The 23,117-nt window shown below is 38.1% G+C and overlaps 1 protein-coding gene across 1 annotated transcript in view; it reads right to left on the minus strand.

Moving 5' to 3' along the window:
* prss12 (serine protease 12) overlaps positions 1 to 23,117 on the minus strand; it is a 43,519-nt gene that overhangs the window by 13,499 nt on the left and 6,903 nt on the right. The window contains exons 2-11 of the mRNA XM_072670421.1: positions 21,056 to 21,194; positions 18,450 to 18,628; positions 18,089 to 18,239; positions 15,305 to 15,483; positions 13,502 to 13,643; positions 12,811 to 13,007; positions 8,050 to 8,191; positions 3,899 to 4,101; positions 1,667 to 1,745; positions 282 to 404 (exon numbers count right to left, since the gene is read on the minus strand). Coding sequence (XP_072526522.1) covers positions 282 to 404; positions 1,667 to 1,745; positions 3,899 to 4,101; positions 8,050 to 8,191; positions 12,811 to 13,007; positions 13,502 to 13,643; positions 15,305 to 15,483; positions 18,089 to 18,239; positions 18,450 to 18,628; positions 21,056 to 21,194 — 1,534 coding nt within the window. The remainder of the gene's footprint in view (positions 1 to 281; positions 405 to 1,666; positions 1,746 to 3,898; positions 4,102 to 8,049; positions 8,192 to 12,810; positions 13,008 to 13,501; positions 13,644 to 15,304; positions 15,484 to 18,088; positions 18,240 to 18,449; positions 18,629 to 21,055; positions 21,195 to 23,117) is intronic.

Genomic DNA, 23,117 nt, shown 5'->3' on the forward strand with positions numbered 1-23,117 from the left:
GCATGTGCTAACCTTGCATAGGTTCTTGTGTTACATGGGGTCTGTGAATACACCCTTGGATCAAAAGTTCTGAAGAAAATATATTTGTATTAAAATCCATGACCCAAGGAAAAATGATTCGTACAGACTCCTCAGATAGCCTTTATATGTTGCAGCTGCTCTTTTACACCCAAATGACATTTTATGTGTTAGTGACTGATTCAGAACTGACTCAGTGACTGACACTCTGTCACTGAGGCAATTATGACAGATTTTATATATGTATGTCAGAATGAGTTTACCTCTTAAAGCAGTGTGCTGATGTTAAAACCCAACAGCTGTTAATCAGAGTGGCTCCACACACCAACCGCCCATCCGCTTGAGATCCACGTAGGCGAACTGCAGCCTGCCATGGCCAACCCCCTCTACAGGCCACACACACATACCAAATACTATAGTAGCACATAGAGTTTAGACCTTGCTTACTTCATAAGTGTTTTTATTCACAATAATGTAAATGAACAGGTTATTTTTATTGTATGCAGGACTAAAGCATCAAAGGCTACACAGGTACCAACACATATCCTTTAAAATACAGATGCAGAAATACAGAATATCAGTTTGAGAGTGCCATTAACAGTGCATCCATTCTAACTGTAAGGAATGAACCGAATAGGATCAGTACTGATGCTGATGCATGATATTTTTTACATAACATGCAGAAATTGGGATCTTGAAACAAATGTATACAAATGAATAAAATGCAGATATTGTTGCACAGTTTACAATAGTTTCAAATATCTCTGTAATCAAAAAAAATCCCCCAAAGATAATCCCTGTTTACTATTATCTGAGATTAACAAGGTTCCTCTTTCAAAATTCATTTATACTGACTGCAATAATTAAAAAACACGAATAAATACACTGTTTTACGCAATACGCAATACATGGGAAAAATCCCTGGATAAATGACAAAATGCAAAAAAGTGAAAAAAGTCTGTATAAAAAAATTAAATTAAATATTGTTTTTAATAGCTTTATTATCAGAGTGATATTGATCACTCTTTATTGACAAAAGTAATAAGATTTTCTGTACTTTACAAATACTTATGTCACCTGATATGTCACAATCAAATACAAAAAATGACTAACTACTAATTAATAATTTATAAATAAAAAGTGACTAAAGACTGCAGCAACTGCAGAGAAGATTGATGACTCCTGAATACTCCTACAGTTTATATGGGGTTCCATATAATGGGGTAATCAATGAATGTTATTGCATAAGCAAGTTTCCTAGAGCTTACAAACATGCAGAAATAGTTATCTAATGCAGAAATAGTTGCTATATTGACATAAGCTGTTTTGTTTTTTTTTGCGAGTGATTCACAGTGTCTGTTCTGACATTTATTAATCCTTACCCCTACACACCCCCTAAATTAGGTATTTATTAGGAGGTATAATTTAAAACTAATACATCATACATATATATATATATATATATATATATATATATATATATATATATATATATATATATATATATATATATATATATACAGACACACACACATACTCTATATTAGGGATCTCTCTCTCTCTCACTCTCTCTTTCTCTCTCTGTTGGTTTAAATTACCTTTTGCTTGTTTATGAGCTGAATGTTTAGAACTGTCACTCTCTGCTTACCGTAGAGAGTTTTCCCCGCCAATGATCCTCTTCTGACGGGTGTGAGCAGGCCTCAGACCACACACAGAGCTTGCTACCGCTGTATCAAGCACACATACATATAAACACAAAACTACCTATTTGTTTCAATGCGGTGCACAATATTTAAAGGCATATAAGATCAATAAGTTTAAATGAGTAAAAAATAAATGATTTTTTTTACTATGAAACATAAATACAGAAACACAGGAAATACATAAATACAGGAACAAGAATTTCTAATTTTGAAGAACAAAGCTTGGTTACAGAATTTCGACATTAGCTCCTTGACATGATTTAACACTATTAAACACTGATTTACCAAAGGTGCTGATTTACCAGCTATTGGATGAATGCCATTCACCAGGTGTTGAATACTATAAATAATACTAGACGTCCTCGAGGAAAGCTTTGGAGATGTTTCAATAGGGTTGGGTAGATCTATCGTTCTGTAGGCATGTCTACATTTTTGTTGTCTAGGGAAAGAAGCACTTATGCATGGGTGTGGACAGTCCTGTAGCTCTGTGTTTGTGTTTGTGAATGTCAGAGATACCCAGACCAAGCACAACCTAAACACTGAAGGAATGAAGTCGACAAATAAGTGTGTGTGTGTGTGTGTGTGTGTATGTGTGTGTGTGTGTGTCAATGTACGTTAATGGAGAAAGCAGCCTAGTCTGGTCTGTTATTAAATTAGTGGGCCTGATACGTTAAATAAACCACACATCGGATTAATGTGCACGCGGGCATATACTTATAGAACATGTGGAGTAACCACATCCTCAAAAACCAGACATCCACAATCTGCTGTGTGCGAGTGCGAGTGAAAAGCAAGAAAGCAAGAGAGGCACTCAGGTAATAGTTTCCTCCTGTCCACCTTCTTATTCTCATTTATCATCCCTTCACAACCGTCTTCCTCTCTCTCTGTTTGTCCAGATGGTAACCTGTGCAGTAACACGATAGCTGAGTAGAGCAGGTATAAAGACATAGAGAAATATTCCTGCTATATTTCTGCTGGATAACTGGGAAAAATTTACTTATTTTTGCTGTTTCACAGAAATAGGTCAATATTGTTTTGTTTGTGATACAACATTAATTTGGGGACGGAGCTTCTTAAGTAGCACTGAAGGGTTAGTAGGGGTTTGTTTTGCGGTTTAGTTCAAATATCAACAGTCGTTTTCCAGAATCGTATACGGCAGCTTTAATTACAAGTTAACTATTATTTATTTTTCATCATCAGGAAAAAGCAAGTATATTTATATATATTATAGTTATCTACATTTATATAACCTTGAATTTCTAAAATGTGAGCTTCACCGGATAAGAAAAAAAAACTTCTTAAGTTTTAATAGAGGTCATTGTAAACAGAATTTGTTCAAAGTCATTTTTGAGTTAAGTTAAGCATTTTCTCAGATCTGACTCAATTGTGAATCTTGCTTTTCTCCTCTTTCTCAAAGATGAAAGTGTCATTGAGGGGAACAGTTTAGTCTATAAGGTTTTGCATGGTTGTTAAGGCGTATTTATTGTCCTTATTCTTATGCACAGAACGATGGCAGCATGTGTAAGACTGAGAAAAAGAAATGAAAACTAGGAGTTCAAAAGATTATATACATTTTATATCTAATCTCCACTACTTAATTGCTGTGTAAATTGTAAAATTGTACAAATAAAGATCTTTGACTTTGGCACAGTACTATGTAAATAACTATCCTGTACTTCAGTGAGGTCAGGATGTTGCATGATCACCACCCCACCAAAAAGAACTGGATGCGGCACAGTTCATTCCACTGCTTTACAGCTTAATTCACAGCTCAATGGCCAGACAGTCCTATTTCTACAGGTTTACACAAGCTGTGAGTGGGCATAAATAGGCATAAATCACTATGTTAATACATTTTTAGGAATGATTTTCTAATAAAACCTCATAATAAAACCTAAGTGATACTGCACTAAAGGCAAGTGAAACATCCATGTAACTGCATGCACTTAAGGCTAATGCCAAAAAAAGTCCTAAATTGACAGCCCTTTTAACAGCCCTGTGAGACCCTGTAGTCCATCTGTTATTATTTATTATTCATAATACTTTTCGGGTGGTGCAGGAACACATGTCGGTGTTACTGCCATTCTCACCACAGCAGTAACACCGACATGTGTGTGATGCAGCTATGAGTTTATCAGATGTTTGTTATGATGAAAATTGTGAGATGTTCACCTCACCTTTGACTCCAATGGGGTTGTCCTGCTGTCCATAGTTACAGATTACTCCAGCATCTTCACTATGGCGACAGTTATGGGTTCCAAAAGGTTGTTTAATGCAGTCCGTCAGTGAACTTTCACCACCCGTGCATTTCACGTTATCAACATGAATGGGCCCCTCCCCTTCTCCAAAATACGCCATAACACGAGCTTTGGCTATACCACTGTAAAACAACAACAAAAGACAAATTACCTCTAAGAGAGTAAAAGTTAACTAATGTTAAATAAATTAGAAATACAAACATAATTCTATGTATCAACTCACTACATTTCACTACAAAATCACTACATTAATTAAAAAATTATTTAAAAAGTAAATTAATATGATAATACTGATAATATTGTGTTCAGTGCCTATACAAAGTATTCACTCCTTTGAATGTTTTCCCTTTTTATCGCTTTTATAAATGGCATCACCATTTTCACAGTCATTGTTCATCAATCTAAAGCTCATACTACTCAAACTACAATTTGGGAAAAGCAACTGTAGTCTCAAAAGTCAGTCAACTGCCGGCTATACGCTCATCCACACACACATTCTAAAGAAGCACACACTCCCTAAGAGAGCTCAATAATAACAAAAGGGAGCCCTTAGCCACCCACTGTAACAGTGTTGATTGTGGGTCATCAGATATGTGTACAGGCTAGGGTGTCATAACCTGACCTTTGACTTCTGTTAGCAATGACTTCCCTGACCCCTCACAGGAGGATTGTGTGAGTGTTGCGTACTTGCACACATGAAGAACAGATAAAGTTCACTCTTGGGTGGAGTTATGTTACACTGACAGAGAGTGTGTGTGTGTGTGTATGTGTATGAAGTAGATAAAATCTTATTATTGTTATGTGTGTAAAGCTCACAGCTTGCTATCAGAACTGTAATCTGAGTGACATACTAACACAGCCATGGCTCAAGATCATGCTCAAGATCTCTCCATGAAAGCTAACATTTCACCTAGGAGTACGACTGTGTATAGGAAGAATCTGGTCATACGATTAGCATAACAATACAGGGGTTATAATTCAATATACTGAGATTCATATAATACATTTTATAATAAAAATTTATAAGCCCTATTTGGACAGGATTTGTTTTACATGGGAAGATGGAGCAATGTAATTTTAGTACGTTTGGAAAATGTATAATCAATTCACATAAATGACTGAAATGACTACTCGATGTACGCACTGCTGTCACCTGCAAAAAAAAGTGATAATAAGTCATAATCTTAGTGATAATAAGTGATAATCTTAAAATCTATTCGAAAATTAGCAGCTACATGTTTATAGGCTTTGCTATATAATGACTTGCCTAAAGCTGCCAGCAGCGTTGCACCTCTGAAGAGTCCTCTGGTTGGTCTGCCATAGACAATGACCCAAGGTATCTGTGCCATGCAAAACGAAACTATATGCCTCCTCAAAAGCCTTTATACTTGAGAAAAGCTTTTTTACACAACTGGTTTTAAAGACGGTTAAGGTCGCCAAAATCTTTACTGACATGGGAGCATACAGAATGACTTACATAGCATAGAGACACTGAGAAACTGATAAAATTAGGTTACAATATATAACAAAACACTACAGTATGCATACAATCTGAGTAAAATAACATTAAGGTTTAAACAAAACATAATTAACTGCCACCAATCTTTACATCTAAACTATTAATTAAAAATACTTTTGAAAACAGTATTGCTAAACATAATTATAAACATATATCAACATTTTCTTATAGCCCTAATTAAGAAGAGGCAAAACAAAGAGACAAAAGCATTTAAAACTTGGTGTAAAAATGGCTGTTGGATCTAGTGTTCTGCTGAAGCTATAAAAAAAAGAGTTTCCTTTTCTATTTAGATCATCTTTCATTCAATGCACGTCAGTAAATGCATTAGTGTGTGTGTATTTTTGTGTCATCCAAAGTCAACATGGAATCATATGGAATCATCTACATTAAATATAATGACCAGGCATACACACCCAAACACATACACACACTAGACCATTTGAACACATTAAACTTTGACACTCATGGCCTGTTATATCCTGTCTTAAGGCTGTGCTTAAAGTCAGAGCACACATGCACACACACACACTAGACAAAGAGTACTGTTATCAAGCTCTAATGCATTCTCACCCATATGCATTCCAGATGGATAACCTCAAATACACATGTGTGTGTGTGTGTGTGTGTGTGTGTGTGTGTGTGTGTGAGTGTGTGTGAGAGAGAGAGAGAGAGAGAGAGAGAGAGAGAGAGAGAGAGAGAGAGAGAGAGAGAGAGAGAGAATGACTGGGAAGGACACTGAATAATAAAAAAAAATCTCTAGTGATGCTGAACTGTGGACATGAGTGGAACTGTTATTAGTGCATGAAAAGACACCCTGGGTTATAAATACAAAAACTGAATTTGGCTACAGATCCCTCTCTCTCTCTCTCTCTCTCTCTCTCTCTCTCTCTCTCTCTTTCTTTCTGTGGTGCTAAATGTGGAAAATGATCATAGCTCCTGCCAAGGGATACTGGAGTGGGTGAGTAGTGTTTGGGTTTAAATATATCTTGGCCTAACTACACAGCTGGCACAATCAGAAATCACTCTCTCTTAAAGCAACACTATCTAGCATCTAGCTGCTTCAAAACCATATTTATGCTCCACTGACTGTAAAAGTCACTGCTAGCAGCGTTGCGCCTCTGAAGAGTCCTCTGGTAGGTCTGCCACAGACAATGACCCGAGGTATCTGTGCCATGCAAAACAAAACTATATGCCTCCTGCCTTTATACTTGAGAAAAGCTTTTTTTCACAACTGGTTTTAAAGACGATAAAGGGCGCCAAAATCTTTACTGACATGGGAGCATACAGAATGACTTACATGGCATAGAGTCACTGAGAAACTGATAAAATTAGGTTATAATATATAACAAAACACTACAATATGCATAAAATCTGAGTAAAAGAACATTAAGGTGTAAACAACACATAATTAACTGCCACCAATCTTGCATAAAATCTGAGTAAAAGAACATTAAGGTTTAAACAGCACATAATAAATAACTGCCACTAATCTTTACATCTAAACTATTAATTAAAAATCAATACTGTGTTTTTAAAAACAGTATTGTTAAACATAATTATAAACATACATCAATATTTGCTTACAGCTATAATTAAGAAAAGGCAAAACAAAGAGACAAAAGCATTTAAAACTTGGTGTAAAAATGGCTGTTGGATCTAGTGTTCTGCTGAAGCTATGAAAGAGTGTTTCCTTTTCTACTTAGATCATCTTTCATTCTTAGATCATTTAGAGCATCATCATTCTTAGATCATTTTTTCATTTCATTTTCTCAAGTATAAAGGCTTTTGAAATCACTCTCTCTTAAAGCAACACTATCTAGCATCTAGCTGCTTCAAAACCATATTAATGCTCCACTGACTGGAAATGTTAGAATAGCATTTCTATTGTTTCAACTCCTGGCCTAGCACACTGCTAGGTGCACAATGTAACTTCGGTGAAACACGAGTATAATGTTATGACACCAGAAGACTGTTCTTTACTGCTTGAGTGTTTGTATTCAAGGAAAATAATCAAAATCAATGATTGGATGAACCTAGGCTCTACCATTTTTCCAAAAATGTGCACAGAAAAGTGACACTTAAAATTGCGCATTCATTCCATGGTTTGTATGGAACCCGTGATTTTGAGTCCCTCCCCTAAATGAGCCCAGAATTGGTCTTGGGTGGGGACTTGTGTATTTGGACTGGCACATTTCTGTATCTTTCAGCTTGTCCAGAAATGCATGTGTAAAGCAAATCTGTTAGTGGTGGCTCAAAGCACGAATTATACAAACTATAAAGTGCTCCTTTCCCTTAGCAGGGTTGATATAATGGGCTGAGTTCATTTCAAACCAGGGGTGGTCAGAATATTCTGAATAACTGTGTAATATTACGATTATTTTTTTCAAATCTGATTTTGGTTAATGAACATCAATTCAATTAATTTTCAATTGAGTTGACAGCCTGTTTTTTGGTCTGTTTATTCTGCAATGTTCAAACAATGCTAAGAGTACCTAGTATTTCTTAAAGTCGAAAAGTCGAAAATTAAGATGACAGCATGTATAAATGTTACCTGAAGCCCAACTGTCTGCACACCACTTCTGCATCCTGGTCTGTCCAGCCATCATCACAGATAGTTCCCCATTGGCCACCGACCAAGATTTCGACCCGCCCCTCTCTCTCGTTCTCCCCGTCCACCAGCCGCACTGGCACACCTGAGACAGTCACAGACATATATGTAGCTCTGTAAATTTACTGTTAAAACCATTATTAATTAAACAGATAACACATACATATGCATACACATAAATAAAACATATACATAAATAAAAGTTAATCCTGCTTTTGTTGAAAACACTTCTGTCTCTTCTCAGTCTCTTCTGTCCAGGGAAGGCTTTCTACTATTTTTTAGAGCTGTGCTGTGACTCACTCAGCACCAGAGCATTAGTGTAGTCAGGCTGCTGGATGATCACTACCCCAGCTCATCCACAACTCATTCCAGAAGTCCTGGATGGAGCACACCATTTCAGTTCCACTGCTCCACAGTTCAATGCTGGGGGGCTTCATATTTATCTAGCCCAAGCCTGGCATTAGGCAGCATGGTGCCCATTGGTTCATGTTTACCTGCTACAGAGAGTCCTATTCTATTGGCAGTACTTCTCTACAGGGCATAGAAAAGCTGTGTGTGCATGTATTTGCAAATCTGTGTAACTAAAAGGAACTAAATATATTAATTAGAAGGGGTGTCCACAAACATTTGGACATATAAAGTGTACTTAAAGTATTTATATATGTGTGTGTAAAGGTAACACAGTAGGGAAAACCACCTGGCAGTCGAGAGGAGTGTTAGGTTTCCAGTCACGGAACACCTGCCTCCACTCATATATATGACCATCTCTCAAAACACACACACACACACACATACACACACATACACACACATACAGCACACTCCATACAGATTTGTTTAATCTTTTCATTAATGTCCTTTTCAGAAGCTGTCTAATGAGCTTCATATTAAATAAACTGTACTGCATATTAACACACACACATATATATATATATATATATATATATATGGGGCTATGCTGTTTAAATGTGTTTTTCAGATGGGCAGTACCTTTCAGCACGTCTCTTTCTGAGCAAAACCACACATTTCCATTTAGTTGATGATTTAGCTTTAAACATTATCTTGCACATGCTTGGGGTTTATTATTATTGAGTTTGGAGAGGATATCATTACAGATGCTCTTCGTGCTGAAACCATAAAAAAAATCATTATTCATCTCCCCACAGAGAGAGTTGCCAGGCTCACACTTCAACCCCTAAAGCAGGGTCCACCAATCTTATCCACAAAAGTTTCCATTCCAAACCAAGCAGAAGGATCTGCTGAGACCAACTGACTAAACAAACGGCATCAGGTAAGCCTCTGTGTAATTGGAACGAAATGCCGCAGCTATGACATCCTTTAAATCTCCCAGCAGTTTCTTTAGTTACTCCTGCTTTCAGCAAAGGATGTGCCTTAAAATATCTTAAACTTGTTTAATTATGTCTCACAACTGAGAAATTCTGTTGTATGTGCAAATGCTAAACCTCAATCAATTACATTTTTAAGACTTTTATAGGTACTTTCCTCATATAACTGCTGAAGGCAATTGTGGTTTAGCGGTTAAAGCTATTGATGACAGGATTGTGGGTTTGACTCCCATGTTCGGCAAATTGCCACTGTTGGGCCTTTGACCAATGGCTGCCCACCAATTTAGGAACGTGTGTGTGCGCACTAGTGTTTACGTGTGTTCACTGCACAGATGGGTTAAAGGCAGAGACCAAATTCCATCTGTGTCCAAAACAAATTTTTAATGTGGTGGTCTTGACTGTCTAAAGGCAGTAGCACAATGACTTCATTTCAGTAATTGACTCCAAACTGATTGGGAGGTGCGTCATCCTACAGCCAGATAATGATCCCAAACAAACAGTTACGGCAAGTGAGGTGCTTTTCAAAGTAAAACAAATGACAGATTCATCACACCCATTAATCCACCTGTGTTCTCTAAAAATTGCTCCTAGCAATTCCTCACGAAAAGATAAGAGAAACAAAAAGAGAAAGAGAAAATTTGTGCTATAGAGACTAGGCCTGTAAAATCTGTAGCAGGCCCATCACAGCTACTTGGCCAGTAAAAAGAAAAGCATTTTGCCCCGAAGGGCTTCCAATGGAGGAAGTTTACCGCCGGTCCATATTAACCTGTCAGCACTGAGGAAAGAGCTGTGTGTGTGAAAGTCTGTGCATGTGCAAACCAAAATGAAAAGTTTCTAAGGGTTCAACATCGAACAGTTCCCAGTATCAAAATAGTCCCCAATTTGTCCAATCAGACAATTACACTGAATGTGTTTATATTGTGTTTACGCTGTCCCTAACAAATTTGCTGGAGCATTTAAATATTAGAAAATAACATAACATACAAACCCTATCACAACGTTTATTGCAAATGATTTACGTCCATATTCACCCATATTCAACCAGGGCTTCCGCTGAGATACAGCGTCCCATCTCAAAGCTGTAACATGCGTGGGCATCCACTGACACAGAATCTTATGTCACTATAACTGCCAAGTAGAGTCACAAAGTGAGAAAACGGAAATCCTATATAGAAAAAAAAGACATAAATTAAGATGTATCAATAATCGTTATACCATCGAATCACAGTTCTCTGAATCAGAATCAATTAGAATCGTGAAGTGCCTAGACAGTCCCACCCCTACTTACACATTTCTATTACAAACATGCTTCCTCATGGATCCAAACATTATTGCAGAATCCTGCTTGCTTGTTCTTTCTAAGGGTAAGGTTATAATTAGGTTGTGTGTAGCTGCATTAACATTTGACCACAGTAATACAAAAGATAATGGAAAGATCCCACAAAGACAGAAATACAAACGTGTGTGTGTGTGTGTGTGTGTGTGTGTCAGTGTGTTTGTAAGGTGAATACAGTTGGGAAATGAACAAAGGGGGTCTTTTGAGTAAAGCATGGCTTCAAAAATCTGTCTCCGTTCTCCAAAGTCAATATAACATGATCCACAGGAGACCACAAAGGGAATATACACAGAGTGGAAGCCTATTCACTCACTCATGCACACACACACAGACTAAAGAATGAGGTAACACCATAATTCTACATTGAATGCTGGTGTGTGTAACCAACACATTCCCTACTGGTTTCCCTATTCTATCTACAGAGCCAGCGGTCATGTCACTGACTCCCTCGTAATGATCTTTCTCTCTCTCACACACACACACACACACACACACACACACACACGCACATACTACCATTCATGCTCACTCAGTCACACATTCTCCTTTTGACTTAGATACACTTCTGCGTCTCCATATCGTGCTGACACTCACTTACTCTCTCATACACACTCACAAATCTGTCCGTCTCATAAAAATACACACACACACACACACAAACACTTGTATCCAGTATTCTCTTGATTCCCTTTACTGTGTCTCAATAAATGTTCCTTTTAAGTTTTAGTAATCAGCATATGTGTACACACACTTCATATGCCTGCCTGTTATGTGTAACTGTGTATGAGTGTGTGTGTGACTAAAAGGTTCAGGTAAATCCATTAGCTCTTTATAGAGGACGGTAGGAATAAGGTCTGATAAGTCAAAAGGCAGCTGTAGCTGTTAAAACTATGACACACCAAGTGCTAGTTTCCCCTAAAGGGTCGCTAAACAGTAAACGTAAGTGTGCTGTCCTTACAAGCTCAAACCTTGGTCCCATTTCAAAAATGGAAAATGGTGTTCTAGGAGGTTGCTATGGTATCCCAGGTGGTTCCTATGATATCCCACATGGTTGCCATGTTGTTGCTATGGTATTCTATGTGGTTGCTATTATGTTGGTATGCCTGGTGTCTGGTGGTTCCTTTGGTTTTGCAGGTGGTTGCCTTAGCATTGCTTAGAGGATGTTATATGGCTGTCATAGAGTTACAAGATGTTTGCTATGGTTCTGCTAAGCAGCTGCTATGGTATTTCAAGTGATTTCTATGGTGTCTCAGGTGTCAGGTTGCCAAGTCTTTGCTGTGGTTGGTGGTTAATTTGGTGTTAATAATGTATTTGTACCATTGTGATATGAGGAGGGTGTACAAATTTTGCACTCCATTCATTCCTATGGGCACAAAATATGAACCATACATCTGATCAAAAAGCTGTATACAAGCCTGAATCAGAAGGAACAGTTTGGAGTTTGAACGATGTGCAACCATAATTATTCAAAAAGATCATAGCATTGCTTTGGGGCCACAGAATTCCACCTGATTCCAATTTTCCCCTGATTTAATAAATTCCTAAAAAAAAACATAGCAGAACCTAATTGTCACAAGGTCAGAGATTTACACCCCTTTGAAATCTGATCTCTCTGTCTGCATGTCTGTCCCTCGCTCGCTTTTATACAAAGCCTACGCAGTGTGAAAGCATCTCCATAGCAACTCAATAGTAAGAGCCCTACAGTGTGTGCAAAGGATCATACTGGAAAGCAATCCACACTTAAAGAGCCCATATGGAGCAGGCAGGCATGTGGAACATTATGAGCACAGGAGAAACGCCTACAGGCACAAATGTACTTTTCTAGTGATACAGGAACAGTCAAAAGTGTGTGAGTGTGTCTTTGCAAGGAAGCTGAGAGTCTGCTCACATATTTATACATTTATAGTGTGCAGGATAGTGCCAAAGGATATGTTTTATGTGTAATTTCATTCCAGTTTTGTGCGTAGGTGGAGTGTATACCTAGGTATGTGTAGCATATTCATATGTATGTGTGTTCATTACTGGTAGGGACTCCATGTCCGGTGCGTTGGGGGCTGCAGGCAATAGCCACATTCTCTGAGTGTGTGCAGTCGTGTCTGAGCCAGTCTGTCCTGCTGCAGTGTGTGAGTGAGGGCTCCTTCCCTGTACAGCTTACATCATCCAGCAAGATCGGCCCTGTTCGAGACCCAAAACGTTCTGGGCTCACACTCTGTCCAGACCTACACACAACCAAACAACTGCTATCATAAACCATTTTAAAAAATACCAACTGCCTTTGATGCTATATGAACATTTTTCATACAAATTATATGTATTCAATATCTGTAATCAGGTGCACATGTCACAGAATGCCTAGGCTTTGCCTGAAATCAGTCATAATTAGTAGTATACATTAGCATATGCTAACAGTGTTTACATGATTGATCTAATGGTGGGAACAATCACCCATGGCTCAGATGACACCACCAATGCATCGTGGCATGGGCTGTACCAGATGACAGAAGGTGTTCATTATAGAGGTTAACTGGTCCACAGTGGCGCGTCGACTGCACTGTATCACTCATTCTGAGCCACAGCTGGTTACTCCCAAGTTTAAAATAATGTGAAGTTTTAATGTTTGCAAATTCGACGACAGTCTTTTAAGTAGGATCAAATCCTAGGCAAGTAGTGCAAACATCATACATTAGCGCATCCCACTCTCTGTGTGTGTTACCTGTAGCCTAGTTGTCTACAGACGACCTGTGTGTTGATGGTTGTCCAGCCGTCGTTACACACTGTGCCCCACTGGCCTCTATAGTAAACCTCCAGCCTGCCCTCAAAACCACCAGCTCCTCCTACTAACCGCACTGAACCATCTGAGACAAAAGGAAAGGGAGAGAGAAAGAGAGTGGTATTATAAAGCAGAAGTCCAATATCTAGCTGCATCTCTGCAGACCACTGTCATGGTACTCCAGGTGGGGCAGAAGCTCCCATTGGGTGAATATAAACCGGTACTTCAACACAAAGTGGCTGTTTTCACACTGAATGCGGAAACCTCACTGCTGAAATTTCAAAAGCCAATGTTTTGCGTATGTATGTAACATACACTATATGGACAAAAAACTGCTCATTCATTTTTTCTTCTGACATCAAGCGTATTAAAAGCAGTCTGCTTTTGTTTGAGGAACTGTCTCTATGGTCCAGGGGGTGAAGATTCAATTGCATTTAGCAACAAGAGCATTAGTGAGGTCAGGATGTTGGATAATCACCACCCCACCTCATCCCAAAGGTATTGGTTGGAACACCATCATTACAGAGAACACACTTCCACTGCGCCACAGATCAATCCTCCACAATTATGAAAGCCCTCGTTAAGATGTGTTCTTGGGCTTCTAATAAATTCATTTTTATAATACCATAGGACAAAAAATAAGATTATTAATTAAGAAAAAATTATTTTACATGAAATTATGTGAGCCACAATTATTGGCACCCCTGATGTTAATACTTTGTACAACCCCTTTTTGACAACAAAACAGCACTTAATCTTCTCCTAAAACATTTCACAAGATGGGAGAATACAGAGAGAGGGACCTTCGACCTCTCCTTTTCAGCTCACCCCACAGGTTTTCAAACAGGTTGAGTAATTTTCTAAAATTCAGTCATTTTCTTGCTGAAAGACCCAGTGACGACCCATCTTCAGCTTTCGGGCAGAGATCACCAGATTTTGATTTTAAATGTCCTGGTATTTCAAAGAGTTCATAATGCCATGCATCCTAACAGTGTATCCGGGGCCTTTGGAAGAGAAACAATAATGTAGATTTTTTTATTCACTTGAGTTAAATGTTACATTTTCCTACAATTTTCAGTGTGAGATTAAGCATATGCAATAAAAATGTAATCTATTTCAAGGCTTTTAACACATCTTAACCAGTGGTACCAATAATTGTGGAGGGTGCTGTATGTTGTCAGACTCTTGCCCTTTGGATGGCTAAGGCACACATTGCTATTATAACCAACTATGCTAATGCAGAGACTGCTTCTAGCCATGCTAAAGATTTAGACTCAAGGCTATCAAAGTTTTGTGAGACATATTGTGAGAAACACATTACATTTTTATGTCAAATCTAGCCAATTAGATAAACATTTAAGATGCCATCCTGTTTTATTTAAAATACTGAAATGGAGTTATGAAACAACTGAATTTGGGACAGAGGATCAGGTCTGAAGTTTCTACTCCTCCCAATCGAACGTCCTACAAATCTAATTAAATATTTTCAACATCAGCTGATCTTTCCCATAACATAATACAATTGCTAAGTCCTACTTCTAGCTATCAAAAGAAGAAAGTGCCCTGAACTTTAGCCAGAGTTCACACAGTCACACATTCTCATCCCATTCAGATTCATAAATTGAAGTCCAGTCCAGTGTTTTGGAAGATTCTGGAGAACTCCTGAGTTATGATTCTAGTGTTTTATGTGTGTATGGGAATAAGTAAAGTAATGTGTGTATACGCTGAATTTTAGTGTGTGTATACCTGTGAGAGGTGTGCATGACACTCCAGCATCCTCTGTATGGTCACAGTTGTGTTCCCCCCAGGCTGATTTGGGACACTGCTCTATAGCGAGTTCATTTCCAGTGCAGCTCACTTCATCCAGCAGTACTCGACCCACACCAGATCCAAAATACGCCCTCACCCATGCTCGAGCTGTACCACTACAGACACACACACACAGAGATAAAAATACATTAACGTAAAGAGATACACACATACACAGAGCACAGACAGGCAGTAATACTGAATAAAAATGGAAGATCTGTTGCCATTAACACGTTAAATATATACAAAAAAACTTAATACATTGAAAAAAACGCAATACATTGTATATGAAAAGATCTAATAAAGCAAATAAAAAATACCCCCCCCCCCAAAAAAAAGGTTTTTGGCCCCCATTGTTAATAGATGTAGTCTAATGTAGTCTTGTTTGCTCCCACCTCTCCTCCTCCCCTTCTCTCATCGCTCTTGTTCTTCCACTGTCACTTGTAGAGAGAGAGACTTTTATTCTTTATCTCTCACTGTTCTCACCTTTGGATTTAAAATGACTAATACATATACAAGGACATCAAAATTCTGCCTTAAATATCTTATTTCAATGAAATCACGTTGGATTGGCCGAGGACAGAGTGTCAGGATTTTGGTTGTGTGTGTCTGTGTGAGAGAACACACTGAACAATCTAGCATTTAGACTTTACTGATTAATTAACACACAACAGCCTGTATTAACTACCCCAGGGTGTGCTATATGGCACTACATAGAACAATATGTACCTTGAACAGCTGTTTAAATTAAATAAAAAGAAACCTGGGTTAGTCTTATGTTTTTTTGTTTTTTCCCCCAGCTGTACCATACTCATACCAAACAATGAGGTCCAAACTGCGGTGCAGTTGTGTATTGTTTCACCTCTAGTCATTACCACCACCAGGTGTCATTATGTCACAACGGGTTTTGTGTTGTAGTAATAGTAATTAGACAGAGGTCATCCATTCCCCAACACTACTTAACATATAGTAGAATACACACTACAGATGCATATAAATAATGTAAACACTTTTTTTTTGGTAAAATATTGCCATAATGGTATGAATGAGGTGTAACGATACACAAAACACAATACACATTGGTATATAACTAGAGATTTTTCAGTCAAATGGCCATCAGTCTCTACATCAGTAGAGAGATCTAGAGAACACAGAAAAAAAGAAAAGTGTGGAAAAAGTAAGTAAATCCTTTGGAAGAATCTGGATTTCAGCACTATGCTTTGCATAGCATTACACTTTGCATTTAAATATTAAATCTCTGAATTCCATATGAGCTCAATCTTGACCATTGTGATTTTTCAAAACTCTGTAAAGATGGTAAAAGAGCCCCCAATTGAGGAACCACCCATACAAGTACACACGCTAATACAAAAAAGGAAGTCAGTGTTTAATTCACAGACACGCACTTTAACCTGAACTTAGAGAGGCTCACACAGCAGCTGTGTAACAGATGATGAAGTTAAAGAGCCAATGCTAATGAAGCCCAAATGCTGTCTGAACACACTTTAACTTTTACACGTCTCTAACGTTCAATCAGCTGGAACTCCTGTTTCCTTCACGCTGAGCCACACCTGCAGCTCAACCAGCACGAGGATTTATTCTCCTTACGCACACACACATACCTACAGAGCTCCATTTGGACGATGTCTTTTCCACATTAGTCTCATCAGTCACAATTAGGCCGAGAGACACTGAAATAATAGAGCTCTTTCACACACAAACACACACACACACACACACACACACACATTCTCTCTTTTTCCTTCCACTGCTCTTTCTAAATGGTACCCTTTTACATCATCACCCTCCACCCTCTTCTTTTCTTTTCTTTATTTTCCACCCTCTCACTCTTTATCTCCCTCACACTCTCTTATCTTCCCTTCTCTCACACACTGCTCTCTTTGCTGCCTTTTACTCTGCCTCTCTCACTCTTGGTCTCTCTTTCCCTCTAAATCCTGCTCGTCTTCCATCTTGCTCTCTGCATTCTAGGCCCCGTGCGGAGCATGTGTGTTCTCTGGAAAGATGGTGCTTCTTCCAATACCTTTAGGATGACTTGGGGAGTTAGGGAGGAATGAGAGGTAGGTGGTGATCATTCAACATCCTGACCTCCCTAACGCTCTTGCTGCTGAATGCAATTAAATCCTCAAAACAATGCTCCACAATCTAGTAGAAAGTCTTCCCTGAACAGTAGAGAAAGTTACAACAGCAAAAGCAGGATAAACTCTTAATATCCTTGATTTTAGAAAAAAACAATGAATGAGCAGGTGTCCCAATGCTTTTGTCCATATGGTGCATGTTCTGTAATCTTTGAAGCTCCAGTTACATAAAATGAATATGCTGACGGACTCATTTTCTCTCAGTCTCTTCAGCTCTTCTTTTCCTTCTTCTTACTTGCTTTTATTTTCATTTCATTATCCTCATCTTTTCCTCTCATTCTTTCTTCACTTCTCTTTCTTTCTCTCTCTCTCACATATGCACACACTTTGTCTTTCAGAAATACAGACTTGTTTGTTTTTGAAGAGCTTCCCATTAAAATACTTCACATTTTCAACCCCACTCTCTCTTGCTTTTGCACTCTCTCCCTCTGTTTCTGCCTCACATATTTTCCAGTGTTCATGCAAGCTCTTGCGCCCTGACAAATGGCGAGTTTGTTCTAAGCAAACCAGGTCAAGCCTAACTAACGGTCTGTGAGTGCAAGCATGTGTTTGTCTGCATATGTACCCCAGACCCAGCTGTCTGCAGACCACCTCTGCGTCGTTGTCATCCCACTGGTCATCACACACCGTGCCCCATTGCCCAGCGTGATACACTTCCACACGGCCTTCGTAAACCGATGCTCCGCCAGAGAGACGCACTGGCACAAACACTGTAGCTACACAGACACACACACACACATTAAACACTAGAAATGGTCAAAAATATATAAGCATTTTCTTCAGGCATACATGTTTATTGTTTCAGTCTCTGTTTCTGTTTATGTAAATTTGTATGTGTGTATTTGTATAATTGTAAGTTCTTCTGTTTGTGCATATTTAGATAAGTACTCTTGTGAATGCATGTGTAGGAGTTCCTTTGTGTGTACCCTCCACTGGTGTGCAGGTGACTGCAGCAGCCTGTCTGTTAGCGCACTCTCCTCCATTCCAAACCGAGCGAGGGCACTGCAGCAAGTCCCCTTCATCTCCCCTGCACCCTACTGTCCTCCAGTGCACTATAGACACAGGCATCCTCACAAGGGAGCTAACACGCGCACGAGCCTTATAACTGAAACAGAGAAAGAGAGAGAGAGACAAAGAATGGTTATTAATATCTTTATAATTATGTACACAGCTATGTGGGGAAAAAATAGGACACCCATGAAAACCTTCTTTAACATTTTAACTTATAAATATGTGATCTTCATTTGAACAATATTAAAAGATGGAGGTAAAACAACTAAACAAATAAAAGTGAGAATAAATATCTTTCAAAATAATTAGTAAAATGTAATTAATAGAAATGCAGGAAAAAGTTAGGACACCCCCACATGTATAACTACTTCAAATGCCTAAAATTAGAATAAGATGCAGAAAATTGCTTAGCACATCATCAGAGAGGATTCTGAAGAAGCGTGTCTTATTTAAACCCTAGACATTTCATTTGGTTTGCTCACTTCGTTATTGAAGTGAGTGGGATTACCATGGTGAGATCCAAAGAGCTTTCTAAGGCCAACAAAAAGAAGGTTGCAGATGCATATGATTCTAGGAATGCATTTAAAAATTAGCCGATCTCAGAACAATCAGCCGTTCCACTGTCAATTAAATTATTTGCTAGCTGAGAACATTTCAAACAACATACCAACATGACCAGGTCAGGCCATCTTAGCAAGTTCAGCCTAAGAGCAGGCAGCAAGATGCATAAAGAAGTCTCCAAAAATTGGAGTGGTCAGGTCAAAACTAGAAAGCTTTGCTTGACGATAAAACATACAACACACTGAAGAGGGTACTAATGTAAGGCTGAGAGTTCGTGATGCCCACCAGATTCTGATTTTCATTCATAATTGATTAAACCATTAGATGAGACTGGAATGGCTTTGTGAATTATTCACGAAAGACAAATGACGCCTGCTCTTCTGAGGTCAAAGAATGAAAGGATTTGTGTGCGCCTGTGTGTTTTTAAAATAATATAAACTGTCACTCATCCGTGAGGCAATGCCATCACCCAGAGCTGAGCACGCTCATAAATGACCCCGGGGTCGACACACTTCCAGACTTCGAAAATGATAGGTAGCAGCTGTGTGTGTTTGTGTGTGTGTGCTGGGCAAAGTCGGACATCTCACTAATCATGCACTTGAGAGGTGAGAGGCAGACCTTTAACCTTTCAAGAGACAGGATGACGTGATTGGGTCAAATACCAGAGCAATCCGACACATGAGCCCACAAGGTTGTTCTGTGGATGGGTGGAAAGTGCATAAGGAGCATACGACAGACACAATTCAGAGAAAAATAATATTCCAGCAGTCGAGTCGATTCCTTAATTTTCCATTATGAAGAGAGATAGGTCATTCCTCTTAGTAATAGAACTGCACTACTACACGTTTTCAGGCTGTAAGAAAAACAGTCAACACTGTCTAAACAAACTTTTATATACAGGCCTACAAAAACATATACACTTACCAAGCACCTTATTAGGAAACAGAGTCGCAATGGCATGAGATTTTTATGGTATGATAACCATCTTAGAAGATGTCAAAATTCCACTGTATATATTTGTGTGTTACATGAAAGCAAAGATGCACAAACAGACAGTTAGACCGCCACTTCACTGTCCAAGACTAAACCTATTTTAACATTAGAAATGCATTCATTTGTTTACTTTCTCTGTACTATTGTACACAACTCTCTTAGGAAGACTATATTAATACTTTCCAGTTTTGGTGAGCCTGTGTCCACTGCAGCCTCAGATTTCTTTTCTTGGCTGACAGAATTGGAACCCGCCATGGTTTCTGCTGTTGTAGCCCACTGTCACTACCCACGTGGGAGAATTGGATTTAAAATTGCCAACAGAAAGTGCCTCATTGTTCTAATATAATAAAATTTATGAATATTCAGGCACTGGAATGGAATATAAAATTGTTTAAATATCCTACTTAGACATATATAAAAATGTAACATGTTTCTAAACAAAGGCAACATATCATCTTATTCATGTTAACAGGCTTTCCTTGCTCATTCTATCTAAACCCCAAATGTTCCCAGTCTGGAGCTGTGGGATTTAAAACTAAGTCTATTTGAAAAAAAAAACATCTATTAGTTTTAAGTAACACGTCTTTACCTGTCGCTAGAGGTGTAACAGATCACAAAACTCACTGTTCAGAACTTTTCACATCATTTTGGGATTAGCAGAAACACCAGAGTGATGTCACTTCAGATGTGTGACCAAGCTGGACTTATTACCACTGACATATAAAGATGGACCAATCGTCTTTTGGACCAAAGAACTTTTTTGCACACTTTTTTTGTATTCTTTTGTTATTTTAAAGCTTAAAGCTTTTAATGTTAAAACGATGTTATAAACCACATAGGCAAGTATATTAGGTGAACTGAATAGCAACTTGACAGAACTAAAGAAATAACTTCACACACACACAACATGACTTTGTTAATCAACTACTTACTTTTATCCTAAGCGGAAGTGTGTCTGTGTGCTTACCTTTGTCCAAGCTGTCGACACACCACTGTGGCATCTTTGTCATCCCAGTCGTTGCTACAGATCGTCCCCCAGACTCCGTTTAAATACACCTCAACTGTTCCATCTAGCTTAGACCTACCACCTTGTAGCCGCACTGAGCCTGCAAATACACACAAGCATGTAGAGTTAGTATTATAGTACTGTCCTATGCAGGCCTTCTTTCCAACAAATACACACACACAATACTATGTATTACTATGTATTACTGCTGGATATAGTAAACTGACAAGGCATATAACCACATCAACATTAAACCTGCATGTAAAGCATCAGTGTCCGTGTGTTGTCTAGACATTTGGTTCTCAATAGCATAATAATACATATTCAAACATATACATAAAATGTGTGTGATATTTTGCAGAACCTTCATGAAGCATATGGCAGATAAAAGTAAATATATGGTGAGTGTGTATGTGTGTGTTTTTGGTTGTTATCTCACTGCCATGGCACAGAGATGTATCCCCCACTACGAGAGACGTGACTTTACTTATTAACAAAAGCAAACTAGATAATTACACCTACAATCTCCTAGAAATGAATTTAATTTAGATAACATTTAAAAGTCTTGAGTTACCATCATTTAAATACACTATTTCAATACTAAATCTAGTTTATAGTCACACTACGACAAGTGTAAAGTTGGGAGCATTTTCATTCATGATAGTAAAAACACAAATATATACAAAAAAAAATACAGAATATATACACATTAACGTACACTATACATGCATTATTGCACTGTTGTAGAATGTATGTTTAACCTACTGGAGACTAAGGACATATGTTCTTAAATTCTACTTTTTGTTCTGAACAATCAGCTCTAGCTATAATAAGACCCCACGTGACCTAGTGTGAGGAGCTAATATGGCTCTAAACCTGAAAAACTGAAGTCCAATTTTAAAAATTCTTTACATACCTTTATTCATGTGGACGAGTATCCATTGGTCAGTTTCACACAAAATATAGACGGACGCATCCAAAAATTACAGATGAGAGGCAGATGGCAGATACACAAATCACAAAAAAGACAAGTTTCTGAGTGACTATTGCTTAGTTTCAGACAAAACAAACTACCAATTACAGTTGAGAAGCAGACGACGGACACACAGTTCCATCAGTTAGACAAGGTGAAAGAGTATCTCAACTTGTGTTCACAGCCTTGTAACTCCACATGTCAGTCACATACGAACTGGCAATGCAACTGAAAGTGTGGGCTCTACAGAGTCAGGAAATGTTTGAAACGTTTGCCTGTGCTGTGTTTTCGCAAAGATATTAATAAAAACAAAGAGAAACATTGCATTTGATGCTGCAGCACGTTCATAGACTCCAGAGAGTTAACATATACATCTGTAAAATATATTATTAGATCATTTGTAAATTCACATGTAGTGTAAGTAGGGAGATGTCTTTGGTGGGTACTGTGTAACTGAGCAGAGGTCACATTTCCAGTAAGTGGAAGTGCAGGGTGCAGAGTGTGTTTGTATGGGGTGGAGGTGAGATGAGATATCTGGTGTGACAAGACCTGTAAGATAGCTTTGTGACAGACTGGACTGAATTGAATAAATTATCCACCAACTGATACTCTATATCATCAGCTCTAACTATATCCGTTAGTTTCCATGTTACAAAATGACAGAAACGTGGCATAAACAGGAAAAAATATATATTAATATAATATATTAATAATATATAATATATATAACATATAATATATAATAATATATAATATATACAATATAACCCAATTATTTCTATAATTGGGTTACATTATGTATATTATAGCTGTATTTATTAATAAAGCTGTATTTATAGTCAGGTTTACTGTTTCCTTTTATTTTAAGTGCCTTTATTATGCTGCTCTCTTGTTTGATTTTGCTGCTGTAAACACTGACTTTCCCCGTGGGATAAATTAAGTGATCTATCTATCTATCTATCTATATATCTGTCTATCGTAACACAAATACACAGAGCAAGTACACTTTCTCAAATTCAAACAATAATAAAACATCTCCCCTACTTATGT

The sequence above is a fragment of the Salminus brasiliensis genome, chromosome 24, assembly GCF_030463535.1.
Source record: "Salminus brasiliensis chromosome 24, fSalBra1.hap2, whole genome shotgun sequence".
Taxonomy (NCBI): Eukaryota; Metazoa; Chordata; class Actinopteri; order Characiformes; family Bryconidae; genus Salminus; species Salminus brasiliensis.